General features: G+C 40.2%; 1 protein-coding gene across 1 annotated transcript; it reads right to left on the reverse strand.

Moving 5' to 3' along the window:
- Positions 1–210: 210 nt before the first annotated feature.
- On the reverse strand, positions 211–12,940 carry LOC117301480 (fibroblast growth factor receptor 1-like). The gene is made up of 14 exons (XM_033785503.1): positions 12,908–12,940; positions 11,124–11,492; positions 10,098–10,433; positions 9,562–9,870; positions 7,050–7,311; positions 6,368–6,465; positions 5,742–5,999; positions 5,027–5,137; positions 4,263–4,450; positions 3,155–3,277; positions 2,462–2,573; positions 1,850–1,946; positions 1,065–1,164; positions 211–423 (listed from the first exon to the last, which is right to left on the reverse strand). The coding sequence occupies exons 2-14, from the start codon at positions 11,290–11,292 to the stop codon at positions 352–354; spliced, it is 2,235 nt and encodes a 744-aa protein (XP_033641394.1). The 5' UTR covers positions 11,293–11,492; positions 12,908–12,940; the 3' UTR covers positions 211–351.
- Between the last annotated feature and the right edge of the window lie 1,703 nt (positions 12,941–14,643).

A 14,643-nucleotide genomic window follows, 5' to 3' on the forward strand; every position in this document is an offset into this window, starting at 1 on the left:
TATTCTACTACCCGGAGTAGATTCGGGTGTTCGGGAGACTTCTCAGTTCTGAAAAGAACTGTCCTGCTTTTTAACTACTACCCGGGCGGATGGTATAGAAAATAGGCTGGGACTACTACTTTAGCTTATAGGATCGTAAGTAACTGTACCACCGCGGAGTCAGTTCGTAAATCGGTCTCAACGTTTCGACTAGCTTGCTCTAGTCATCGTCAGTAAAGAGGTGAGGTTTACATTGATACCTCACTATGCAATGCCTCAAATCCGAAATCATTGTATCACTTATAAACATAATTTGGGTCTGTCAAACCAGTGCCTGTCTTGCGGATAAATACCGTGACAAGTCTTTTTCTTTCATAACTTCTCGTCTGGTACGTCCACGTCGTCGTAGATCACTTCAGCCAACTTATCAACACGAATGTATTCCTAATCAACAAACAAGAAACAGGTATACAAATTGATCAACATGATACATTTATTTATTAATAATTTGCATTTGGTTATGTATTTCCAGGGTACGGCCACACAGTTACACAGGTTTCCAGAAGGGCACTGCATAAACTACCTACTAAAAAGCATTTACTTTCAATTGCGGTGTAGGCCCCTATGCTATTTTATTTCAAACAACACAACATCAACATTAAATTGGAGACCACTAAGGACTCAAGGTGGCAGCAGACTTATCAAGTGAACACATTATTTTGTCTCATAAATGTGGCCATGCTTAGGCCGGGTCCAAATTGACGGCTTCAACTTTTCTTTTCGATAAGTACACTGTGTTCTTTCACGCGCGTTACACAACACACAGGACCTACAGCGTTACGTCCCATCCGAAGGACGAAACATTAATGGTTAAAGTGTCATGCTTAAAGGACACAAGTGTCACGACCGGGACGCTTACCCACACTCTGCTGATCAGAAAAGAAATACCAGAGCTTGCCGGTGCTCTTATCCGCTCTGCCACGACTTGTCATAATTTTTTTCTTTAAACTTCTTTAATTTAAATTGATTTATTTCCACATGTTTATTACTTGACTTTTAACTGTTTATTTACAAAGTATACTCACCTCATAGTCGCTGTGCAATTTCCCCAGCTCCTTCGAAATTTCCGTGAAACTGCTCCGCTCCTGTGGATCTTTTTTCCAGCAACTCAACATGATACAGTATCTGAAAGTATTATGATAAAAGTATGAATTGTTTTTAGTAACAATCTTTGCAAGAAACAAACATTCTGGAAGTGAAATCAATTCAGTAACATTTATTTTAATGCTGTCATACAGTACGTCGAAATTACAAAATGCAATAGTGAGATAATTTGATAATTGGTAAATACTCAAAATAATTGTTATGATACAAATTTACTTGGTAACGAGCAATGGAGAGATTGATAAACGGCTCCCTCCGAAGTAACGTAGTTTTCGAGAAAGAAGTTATTTTCCACTAAACTATTTGAATTTGGTTTCGAGACCCCAGATTTAGATTTTGAGGTCTCGAAATCAAGCATCTGAAAGCACACAACTTCGAGTGACAAGGGTGTTTTTTCGTCCATTATCATCTCGCAACTTCGACGACCAATTGAGTTCACACGTTTGTTATTCAGTGCGTATGTTGAGATACACCAAGTGAGGAGACTGGTCTTTGAAAACTACTTATAGGTGTCCAGTGTCTTTAAGCGAGATGAGTATACCGATGCGCCTCAAAGCTCGGTTGGTAGAGTATCTACCCGGAGTATCAGGGGTCTTGGGTTCAAATCCCAATGAGGACCCATTTCTCCAATCTCATGTTTGAAAATGGTTCACTTACAGAGATAAAGATTCGATTTTTTTTTCAAGTTATTTAAAAGTGAACTCACAGTTGTTGCTTGCAGCACGCTGGTTTGGGCATACGGTACCCCGATCTTAGCTTACTCAACATCGTCTGAATCCCAAGAAGTGGATATGGCCGGGCACCTATACATAAACAAAGGTTTGAATAAAAACATCCAATTCTGCAGCGATGTATAATCACTTAACGGTTCACCTAGGCCAGGCCACTACAGACGTAAGATTTATATCAATGACTAGCGAGGAAAACTTAGGGCCATGTCGCACGAGGCAATTAACAGACTACCAGTTCCAGGCAATCTCCATGAAGAAAAAGCATTCACATTGCAATGTTCGTCTATCGCTCTTGTGGATCGATAAGACAATGTTTTAAATTTGACTCATGTGCTACCAAGGTGATCCTATGCACTACCAAGGTGATCCTGTGCACCATATGGTTGCCTCAAAGTTGCCTGCAAAAGTTGCCTTGTGTGTCGACGAGACCAATACACTGCAAACAAACTGGGGGTGCCACTACGGCATGAGTGTTGTCACATTATAATATATAAAACTAAGCAGTCCCTCAAAGCACAAACAAATAAAATAAAAAGGTAAAACAAATACTGAAAATTCTCTCGAAATAGTGTTTTTATAATTCTCACCAAACGTAACGATCTCCCACAGCAGGATCCCGAAAGACCATACGTCACTCTTTGTTGTGAACACGTCATCGACTAGTGATTCTATGGCCATCCAGCGAATGGGCAGAGGTCCCTGTCAAATACAACAATTCCAATAATATTAATTTAACTAAAGACAATTCCCAAGTGTGTGTGTGTGAGTCTGTGGGGGGGGGGGGGGGGGGGGCACTGAAACACCAAATCGACATGTAAGGCTTCTGGGTGTCGAACCGGGGTCCACAGAGGTGGAATGCTGGGACAGGAACCACTGAGCAAACCTGACTGCCCTATATAACAAGATGAATAGGACACAACAAGAAATGTTCAGTTTTTGATGTGGGAGAAAGAAAAAAAAAGTGGGAAAACCTACGCAATTAGGTCAGGACTGAAACCCAATCCACTTTGGTCTGATGTGGGATTCGAACCGGGGTCCACAGAGGTATGAAGGGCACAAACAGAAACCACTGAGGCAACCTGATAACAAGATGTCATACAAACAATGTGCAATCTGTTTTTCACTATTTATCGAGTGACCCAGATGGGCGATCAATCTCAAACTTCTACAGGTTTGTCAGTTTATGTATACGGTGGATTACATAAAGTGCCTACACTGTCAGCAACTGTTTTGTTAGCAATACAAAATATGTAATGTTTCTTTTAACAAAGGGGACACACCTGTGATTGTCGCTGGTAGATGCGGACATTCATGACGTCACGGGCCAGTCCAAAGTCAGCCACCTTACAGACCATGTCTTCACTTACCAGAACGTTGCGGGCAGCCAGATCACGATGGATACACTGAGGGATCAAAACAAATGGAAAACCATGAGGTGTAAAACATTGGTAATCATTAAGTGCCACGTTTCTTAGAAAATATGTTGGGTATATTTGAACGTTTCATTCGTCCTTCGGATGGGACTGCCGAAAAGAGAAGCGGTTCGCCCCGGTGTTCCTGGCTGTGGCTGTTGAATGCACCGTACATATTGTAGACCCTTATAAGGTGCTACAAAATTGGGTATCAGAATTCATAACTTTAATAACCTATCTTTCTGTAAAAATGTATATTCCAAGCGCCTTCAGTACCTTGTTGGTAGATTTGGCGCCGCTTGTAGAAGATTTCGCCAATATTATACTGTTATACCCCACCACCAATGTATCATTATCTTGATGAGTTTACAACAAATTGATTTAACACAAATATTTTACCAATTTTCATTGATTTCATTTATCATGTCTCAATCAAAAGCATTTGACGGTTTCTGTTTGGGGGATTTACAACAAAGGGCGCCACCAATAGTTTGTATCGGAGAGGTCTTTTTCAAAAAGGGAGTCATGACAATTTGAAAGGAAATGTCAGTTTTGTATCTGTATAATGTATCTTTATTTTTCATTCAATATGGTTGTCGCTGTATGTTTGGTGCTAGTAAAGACCAGCTTAACAATGTTTCAGTACGCACATTAAGATGTTTTTTGTTTTTTTTACAAAGGAGATCATAGCTACCATCTGCTTACGTGTCTAATACCCGCCACCCTCCGAATGCGCAAGAATAGACTTTTAATCACATGGTGTGGCCATCTTGATTTTACTCCAATATCAGACCCATTGTAATTAACCAAACCTAGGCACGAAGAAACAACTAGCCTTGAACCATGTGTTTGCAATGACCATTATGTTTCATTACAGCTGGATTCAGGGCCGGAACAAGATGGCCCTAACATCCCGATAAAGGACTTTAATGACCTCTAATGAAGCGAACTCTAATGTCGTATATGAACCAGTTACATTTTGAGAAGATAGAAACTCCATTCCACTGGCCACATCTTTGGCAAACTTGACGAATGTCTTTGAAGGGTTTTCCTTCAGGCCAGGAAGGTCCGTGGGCGCTGAATCCATCACGGCTGTTTTACAGGATCCTAGTAACGTTTTCAAGTCACCTCTGGACATGTACTCCACTATAACATAAATGGGATCTGTTTCCAAAGTGAGGAAAAAAAACACAAATATACATAAATCAAAATTATTAAAGACACTGGACACTTTTGGTTATTGTCAAAGATCAGCCTTACTTGGTGTGTCTCAACCTATGCCTAAATAACAAACCTGTGAAAATTTGAAATCAATTGGTCGTCGAAGTTGCAACATAATAATTGAAGAAAAATATTTCCTTGTCACACGAACTTGTGTGCTTCCAGATGCTTGATTTCGGGACCTCAAACTCTAATTCTGAGGTCTCAAAATCAAATGTGTGGAAGATTACTTCAGAGGGAGCCGTTTCTTACAATGTTTTATATTGTCAACAGCTCTCCATTGCTGGTTACCAAGTAAGTTATCATGCTATTGTAATAATTTTGAGTAACTTCCAACAGGTGTCCACTGCCTTTAAGCGAATGGTATCATTTGGTTCCGAAATCCAAGACACCGGAATCAACTACGGGGTAACGAAGTGATAGCAACGGAGAGATAGTATAAACAATGCCAGATTTTACTTTTCAACAACTAAAGTCAAGTTTGATTGAGAGCAAAACTATTGTGTACGTGCATCTTACCAATCTTCGTACAGTGTCCAAGCAATGTGATTATGTTCGGATGTGGGCCAAGTTTCTTCATGAGACGCAACTCTTCAAGAAGTTCACTTCTTGCACAATCATCCGCATCCTCTGAAAATGAACCCCAAAGATGTACTCCAACCAATTAAACTCAAATGTTGTACATCAACAGTTTGTATACCCCAATGTTGTACTCCAAAAAAAAGATACAAACATCATACACTCCAAAACCGTGGTATCCCAACAAATAAACCCATACTTTTTACTCCAACACGGCCCAACTGTTTTACTCCATCATATACATCCCGGTCTTGTACAGTCCAACAAATAAATTCCAAAGTTTTACTCCAACAAATATATACACTAAATTCCAACAAATAAACCCATACACAGATTCCAACAAAATGACCCAAACGTTTCATTTCAACAAAAAATATGTATGGTCCTAACTCCAACAAAATCCCAATCCCAACGTTGTACATCAACAAATAAATCCTAACATGATACCCAATCAAATAAACACCATAGTTCAACTTCAACAAATGTACCCCCCCCAAAAAAAAAATAAAAAAAATAAATAAATAAAATAAAATAAATGCCAACGTGTCAATCCCCAAAAAAAAAAAACTCCGATTAACTCCAACAAATACATCAAAATGTTTCATTCCAACTTTATAGACATATTTTTACAAAGATGTGAAATCTGAAATGTTACCTTTGAGAGTTTTAACAGCTACTTTCTTACGTTCCCCGGAGCTATCAATCCCAAGAGCTATCCCCTGTAGAACTCTCCCAAAGGCACCTCTGCCAAGTTCCTTTTCAATCCAGATTCGATGTCTTGGAAATTTGAGGCTAGGGCCCACGTTGTGATATTCGTTGATGAAGGAGAGTCTCGGAGAGAAACTGGCGGCTGGATCATGTATCTTAGTCACATAGGCTCTAAGCCCATCTGTTTCCCTCAGAGGAATATTATCTGAAGTAGAAATACAGGACGTTTGGATTCGTTTTTGTTGTTGATGATCTTCCCATCAAGGGAACTCGGCAAACTCCAACAAGGGGATATAAACACCAAGCTGGCAACAACCAATCTCTCTCATACAAATATTAGTTTAACGTCTATGATTATGAATTTTACAAATCAAGAAATTGTGATTCGGTAACTAGACGACAATATTTATTTTAGTCATTGTGAAATCAGCGGTTAGCTGGGGGATTCGAACCCACAACCTTGTGATTGCATGACCAGCAATCTAACCACTTGACCACGGTGACTAAGAAGTTTGAAATTCCTATTTTTTGCTAAGCAGAAAACTGTATGTATAATAATTTCATGTTATTTACCACTGGGATGTTCATTCTCTAGTTCGCCAATAGATGTATCGCTGCCGGTTTTCTGTAGAGTGTCCTCTTCTTTGAATTTATTTGGTTCCAGATATGTCCTTTCAAACAAATAAAAATAAACAATGTTTAATTCAGAACAATACAGTGACAGTCACAATAAGGTTGGGCATTTTAGGCATATGAGGTTGGACATATTATGACGTCAACCTCTCGATGAGGCAAAATGAGGTAACTCTAGTAAAAAGGAGTTGTTTTCTTTTATAGGTAGCCTGGACATTTGACGTCACACCTCCAGGCACGTGAGTAACGCCAGAGAGTCACGTGGCCCTCTATGTATACCGTTGATATCGCCAATGGTACTAAATGGTATACCATTGGCAGAGCCAATGGTGTTGAATGCTACACCATTGGCCCATACCATTGTATTGAACGGTATATTGTACTGCATTATATACCATTGGGTTTTGAATGGTATACCATTGGCTAGACCAATGGTGTTCAATGGTATACCATTGGTATCACCAATGGTACTGAATGGTATACGTTGGTAGAGCCAAGAGGAAATTTTAGTAAAGTGTTCTGCTCAAGTGTCACGACGGGATTCGAACCCACACTCCGATGACTTAACCATCAGAACTAGATGTTGATGCTATTAACCGAAAACATTTTGAAATGCCCTTACCCGTCATCGTCACCAACATCTACCGTGGAACTGGCACAAACTGCGGTAGTCACTGCTCTCTGTTTGGTGCGTGTTCTTATTTTCATTCCCGCGTAAATGCTCAACAAGATCACAGCCAAAAGCGCCACCAGCGGTCCTGCTATCCATGTGATAATCCGAGTTAAGTTAGGATTCTCCTCCATCTGCTCACCAACCACTGTTGACAAAGTTCCCAGCTGCTCAACATTTTCTGTTGACATATTTTCTACCTGTTTATCATCCTCTGTTGGCAAAATATAGATCATTTTAAAAGTACAATTTGAATGGATGAAATTGGTGAAGCCTTCACATTGAAGATAGAAGAATATTTTGTTTAATTGTATGCCAGACACACAAGTCGCCAGACACACAAAGCATGAAGGCCACTTCAAGATGTGGGCTACAATCACTTATTTTTGCAGGGGCTGTTGCCACCTACTCCTGGGGCTGAAACAGGGTTACCCCCTTAACAGTCCATACGGATGTAGGCTTGGGTATCATCCATCAGAAGCCTGGCTGGTAGAGCAGAAAGCACTATGCATCACAACTTAACGTAACAATTATAGTGTATTGCTTACAAAAGGACACAAGTGTCATGACCGGGACTCGAACCCACAATCTGGTGATCAAACACCAGAGTTTCAATCCGGTGATCTTATTACCGCTAGGCCATGACACGCCACTCAACTATATAAACTACTACACAAACTACTACACATGGGCAAGTCGTTAAAGTCACCTGGAAGTGGTATTTTTTCAAAATAAAGCTTTTGTCACTAATATATGTGTTTTGATGAGTGGAATGTGAATAAACAGTTGACTAAGGTTTTAAAAAATCAGTTCTTATGTTATTTACAAATTTAACAGTAGACCCCGACCCGAGAGGGCGCTGTTCGTGACTTCAATCGAGGCAGACTTTGCCTGTAATGCGTAGAGTAAACGCAATTGCAAAGTACATGTACGGACCAAGTCGTGAGTTTGTACGTTTCAAAAATAAAAATTCTTGCTTTTTTCCGGCAACGCCGACCAGTTTTTGCAAAGTTTTTGAAACACTTTTGAAATGTACCAACTCACGACTTGGACGTACATGTACTTTGTGTGTTTACTATACACATTGCAGGCAAAGTCTGCCTCGATTGACGTCACAAAAGGGGTAGGGGAGTCAGCCCCCAAAATAACTTATATATTTTTTAAACATATAAATCGCGACAAACAATTACTAAACAAATTGTTTTACTGTTGGTAAGCATATACTCTTATGTTTGAAAGAAAAAAATTCTATTTCCAGGTGACTTTAATGTCGTTATAGCGTAAAACACACCCAGTAGCTAGCTCTCCACGACAAAAGACAACTGCTCTCGCAATATCACGACTCCAGCGAGGCTCATGCCTTTTCGACTGCTCTCCCTTATGAGGCAAAAGTCCGGCTACAGCTACGGCTTCGGCTGTTGCTTAGGGTGTTGCTAAGGACGTTAGCTGTAGTCGTAGCTGTGGCCAGAGATGCAGACACGGCCTTACAGGCGACAACTCCCGGACAAATTTACAAGAAAAAGTGTTCAATGTTCAATCTTCTTCAACAAGTGATCTACAAAAAGTGTGGCGTAATGGATTCTTTACCGTTTGGGACGTACACAATCGCAAAATTAAATTGCATTTTATTTAAAGATATTCAAACTTGCCTTTTGTTTGACTTGTTGGCGACACATAGTTAGTTACGTTGATTGCAACGGACAGAGACAACGACGGGGCGACAACCTGTCCATATGACGTACACACCACGTGATATTCACCGTCACGGATACTGTTTGGAGACAATATCATCGTGCTTATTGTATCCATTGTGTGTCGATCGTCGGTGCTTTGTCGAACAGTCTGTACTTTTTCTTGGTAGGTGGTGTTTCCGATGTGCCAGTGAAGGTCGACACCTGGTCTGGCTCCAATGGCTGTACAGACAAACGTGTTTGCTGCAGACCCATTCAGATAAAAAGGCGCGTCACCAGGAGGTGACGTCACAAGAACCGGCACGTCAGAGGATGACGTCACGTGAACCGACACATCAGAGGATGACGTCACGTGAACCGGCACGTCAGAGGATGACATCACGTGAATCGGCTGGTCATAGGATGAAGTCACGTAAGCAGGCGCACCAGGGGATGACGTCACGTGAATCGGCACGTCAGCGGATGACGTCACACCATTTACAGATATTGTGATACGCTTCACAGCAACTTCAAGAAACGAAATAATAAAGTTAGAGGAGGGCCATGGGTGCATTTCACAAAGAGTTAAGACTATAGTCTAATCGTCTTCAGATTTTAATAACTCCTATAGGGCTAAGGCGAGTTAGGACAATATTTGTGAAATCGACCCCAGCTTCACAAAGCTGATCAACTACAACATAAGTTGTCGCTCAGTTGTCATTATAAAGAAAGGGCCCTGATTTGAACAAAAATAAGGCCCAAGAAATAAATAACGAGTTTACAACTATTTTTACCTTCCACGTTCAGCGTTGCTTCTCGAATCTCGCCATTTATCTGACACGTGTAGATCCCTGCATCCTCAGGCTGTGCATTGGTGACGAGGAGATCCATCTGACCAATGCAACGATCGGTACTGTTAATATCAAAATTATCGTATTTTGCGTCATTTCGCAAGATGCTTTGAAACGCAGCAAAGTTTACATTGTTGTTTACCCAGGCAGAGAAGCTAATTGGTACACAATGTCCTGCTCTGCATGACAAACTGACTGTGGCGTTCGTCATGACTGTGACGTCACTCGGTCCGGTGAATGACCCAATATCCTCTAAATACGAAAACAAAACCACACAAACAAATTAATAAAAACCATTGACTATTCGTGCTGCAATATTCCTTTACACGAAAGCAACAATGCAAGGCCGCGTCTAAGCCTCGCTAGCTCAGCTACAAAATAATCTCTGCAGTGGCCGCCATCTTTAATACCAAGTAAAGTTAGTATGCTAACAATTATTTTTGAGCAAATGCCAATAGTGTCCAGTGCCTTTGACTCACCTTGTACTCTCAAAGTAACGCGTCGAGAGTAGTGGTTATGAATTTGCTGGCCGGAAACACGGCATTCGAGCTCATATCTCTCGTTGCATCCCCGTCCGGAGAGACTCAACACCCCAATCGTATCAGTTGTGTTCACATTAATGCTGTTCACTCGTGTAGTTTCGGTACTGTTCATGATCTTAGACGTTTTGCTGTCGTACCAAGTAACTGATACTGAAGGCCTGGCCCCCAAAGCAGTGCAATTAAGTGTCACTCTATCCGATTCTGCAACCACAACAGGTGTGTCAGCATTTGCCAGTTCACCATCAACCGTAACAGTAATATTTTTCACATCACCTACAAAAATTACAAGAACTAAAACATAAGCAAATGTTTTGCATGATTTTCACCATAAACATGCCTGAGAGTAACAAACGCATTTGGATATATCTTTGGTTACGTGGTAGCTGGACGCCATTTTGTGTCCAAAAAAGCACATCTCATTTGCAGTCTTGTCTGGCACCGTATGTTTCTTTACCGAAATAGGACTCTTGATCGCAAGTTGTCGCAACTTTCTCATCAACACAGAGCTCTGTGGATATTCAATAAAGCGCGCCACCAATAGCTTTCCATATGTCACACCGTCACATTCAAAGATGGCTGTGAACCAAACATCTGACGTCATCACAAATTTGCACGGATGTTCTAACAGCTCAATGCAATCTCAAATTGGATCTCTATTGCAACGTCACAGGCCGAGGTTTTACCAACCGAGGTTGGAAAACTATGGAAAGCCATGAATGCAAAACAAAAATAGATGACCACAGTTTGTAACAATGTCACACAACTATTGAAAAAATGGTTTGAATTAGTTGAAAACAAAGCAACCAATCAGTGGAGATACTTTATCATTTGGAAACTTCTCAAAAACTACGTTACTTCAGAGGGAGCCGTGCTCTCTATTGCTCGATACCGAGTAAGTTTTTATGCTAACGATTATTTTGAGTAATTACCAATAGTGTCCAGTGTTCTTAAACCTTATCTTACCATAAACATAAAGTCTCACACTGATGGAAATACCCGGATGTCCTTCACTGTTTAAAGCTTGACACTCTAGCAGTTTATCGTGATGGGACCAAGTTGCCGTAAACAACATCTCACTTGTACTAGTTGTTAAACCGTCCATACCAACATCGTCTTGGCTGCTATACGTCATTTCTGGCAGGCCACGCCCATCAATCAGCCAACTAAATGACGCCCCGGGATTAATGCTTGGTACTGAGCAGTTAAATTTTCGAACTTCTCCTTCTACCAGATAGGAAGTATCTTCCTCTCCTTTTACCAGATGGGAAATACCATCAGATGAAGCGTACACATTTTCCGTCGAGTCCGATAGAGTGATACTAGATGGGAGAACTAAAATAAAAAGAGAACTTTTAATGAAGACGTCATCTAAAACAGCGGCTTCGGCTTTTTGGCTACGGCTGACTTTGCTTCAATATACCGTTAGAAAGTACGTGTTTTTTGTTCTCTTTCTCGCAGTAAAGCCACTGATCTCCATAGAGATCAGTGGCTAAAGCAATGTACGTTGGACCAAAGTGGTACCTATTAGGATCAAGGTCGGGTGGCGACTAAACTTGACTAGATTGACTACTAACCAGAAACCATTCAAGGCACCTGGAAATAGAATTTGTTTTCTTCAAACATTAGAGTATTATGTTCATGAACAATAAAATAATGTTTTGAGTAATTGTTTTTAACGATTTGTATGTTTAAACAAATAAATAAAGCTATATGGGGGTGACTCCGCCTACCCCTTTTGTGACGTCAATCGAGGAAGACTTTGCCTCGATCGAACATCGAACACACGTACGTGCAAGTACATTCAAGTCCTAGTCGTGAGTTTGTACGTTTTGAAAAAGTTTTTTTCTTGCATTTTCCGGCAATGTCGACCAGGTGTATTGCTGCTGCTGGTCAGTTTGCCAAGTTGTCTGGTCCGTCGTCTTTTCCAGCGCTGTGCAGCAAACATTTCTAGCCGTCGTGCTTCGAGAATCCGGAATACACTTCACATTTTGACATGAAGAGAAAAGTTCTTTTCTAAAACATGACGCAATCCCAATAATTTTTCCAGCTAGTGGGGAGGTCGAAGAAGGTACCTGAAAGACGTAACGAACCTAAAGGAGCATTTGCCTAACGTGAAAAAAATCAGGTATTGTTTTTAGCTTGCGCCAAGCGTCACTATGTTGTGTTGGCACTGCATGCGATTCATCGTGCCTCGATTGACGTCACGAACAGCGCCCTCTCGGGTCGGGCTTTGTTTTCAAATGTGTAAATAACATGGAAACTAATTTTGTTTAACCTTAGTTAATGGTTTATTCATATTCCACACATCAAAACACATAATTTTAGTGACAAAAGCTTTTTACAAAATACGAGGTGACTTTCAGCAAAGGGAAATTTACTTCATCTCAACCATGCACAACAGGAGCATGTCGTCGACTAATGGTCAATTCGAGGAGCTACGTCACAGTTTCTGGCCATGTCTAGTCGCTCACCCGAATTTGCTTCAAAATGTTTGATTTCGCGCGAGACTCGCAACAACATAAAACAAAGAAGAAATTAAGTGAAGTCAAAAAGAAATATTTGCAAATTTGATTCACTCGGCTTTGGTGTTCACAGGCCTACTTGACTTGTAATGCTAACAGAGATAACAATACATTATTATTTGTATTTATTCGGCATAAAAACACATACAAAATACAAACAAAAACAAAACAAAACAAAAGCCAGGGAATTATGCCGTTTAGGACTCATCGAATGTAAATACTTACCGTTTACAAGCAGTTGTGTTTTGCTTTGACTGTACTTCCGTGACCTTTCATCAGTAATCTTACTGACAATGACTTGAACAAAACATTGATAGATTTTATGATTGTCTGAACGAAAACGAACCGAAGTAATGGTCAGAACACTTCGGTTCATTGTAGAATCCATAGCGATACGGTACCTAGACGCCGCGTCACTTGTCAAATACGGAGCAGGGTCTCCTTTGTCGAAGCTTGACAAGAAGATGTAAGAATCTTGTTCTTGAACGTACTCGCGCCAGGTGAGGCGGCGGAATGTGTATGTCTCATCGGGGATACCGTAGTTACATGTAATGCTAGTAGATGTTCCATCAGTTACAGTAAGTGTAGGTTGCATTGTGACAGTCACATGATAACAATCTGAAACTGTTAAAAAAAGAACAAAGGGTCAATTTAAATTCAAATTTGGGTTGAGCAAATAACAATTTTGACAAGCGGGAGTTCAATGCAAAGCAGTCTTTTCCATTGTATATTATAATTTTTCTGTCCTGTAAAAAGGCTATTGACTCCAACCATTCACCTTTTTTTTGTTACGACAATGGAAATTAATACAACTTTGTTCGGCTTAAAGGCACTGGACACCATTGGTTGTCAAAAACCAGTCGTCTCACACTTGGTGTGTCTCATAATGCACAAGTAACAAACCTGTGAAAATTTGAACTCAATTAGTCGTCGAAGTTGCGAGAGAATAATGGAAGCTGAGGTCTCGAAACCAACTCAAATATTTTAGTGAGAACAATATTACTGGGTTCAAAAACCTACGTCACTTCAGTAGAGGGTGCTGTGTCTCGCATAGTTTTTTACTATCAACTGCTCTCCATTGCTTGTTACCAATTAAGTTTTTGTGCAAACATATGTTTTTAGTAATTATCAACAGTGTCCGACGCCTTTAAAGGCACTGATGGCAATATTGGTAATTACTCAAAATACGTTGAGATACACCAAGTGAGAACACTGGTCTGTGACAATCCCCAAAGGTGTCCATTGCCTTTAAGGAGGAAAGTTGAACTGTTTAACTTAAACAAGGAAACTTGTTCACCAGCTACAAATAACTACATAACAGTTATGAACAAAAACAGAAAGAGACTACGCACTTTTCTTTTCAAAAGTGATTGATGTTTGGAATTTGCTAGTTGTTGCAAACTCAAGATACTTCCGGTTTGAAATTTTCAGACACGGTAACAGTTGTCAGTTATGGGTTAAAAAAGGCACTGTGAATACACAAATGCCTATAGTAAACACAAAGAAAATTCGATTCCTTCCCCATGTGATATCACAGGAATGAAAGTTTATGCTTTCCTGAATTTCAGATGATCCCTAAACGAAACGAACTGAAGCACGCCATAATTTATCACTTGGAATAATACCGCATTTCCTGATTTGTGTTAATTTGTTTTGCAAGGAATGTTTCACTTTCAAAGATGGCCATTGAATTCGTGTTGTCGGTTTGGTGTTTTGCTGTTTGTTTGCTGGTTTGTTTAGGGTGTTTAAAGGAATAATACAGAATTGTTGAGAAACAAAAGCGTGAAGATCACAGATTTACATCAAACTTACACGGTCTAATGATGATAATAGTAGAAAACATCCATTGAAATATTTCTGTCTGAAAATAATGTCATATTTGTTGAGAAATAACTTATCTAGGTTCGTGTTTGGAGTTTATCGCTCAGTGAGCGTTTTATTAATTTTCTTTTTGCATCGAT

The sequence above is a fragment of the Asterias rubens genome, chromosome 17, assembly GCF_902459465.1.
Source record: "Asterias rubens chromosome 17, eAstRub1.3, whole genome shotgun sequence".
Classification (NCBI taxonomy): domain Eukaryota; kingdom Metazoa; phylum Echinodermata; class Asteroidea; order Forcipulatida; family Asteriidae; genus Asterias; species Asterias rubens.

Bases quoted from the DNA above. Each gene is read 5' to 3' on its own strand.
- LOC117301480 (XM_033785503.1), bottom strand. From the start codon at position 11,292: ATGACGTATAGCAGCCAAGACGATGTTGGTATGGACGGTTTAACAACT. The intron at 7,312-9,561 runs GTAAAAATAGTT...TTTTGCCAACAG, and splicing joins AGCAACGCTGAACGTGGAAG to AGGATGATAAACAGGTAGAA. The intron at 1,165-1,849 runs GTGAGTTCACTT...TAATACTTTCAG, and splicing joins GCGTGCTGCAAGCAACAACT to ATACTGTATCATGTTGAGTT.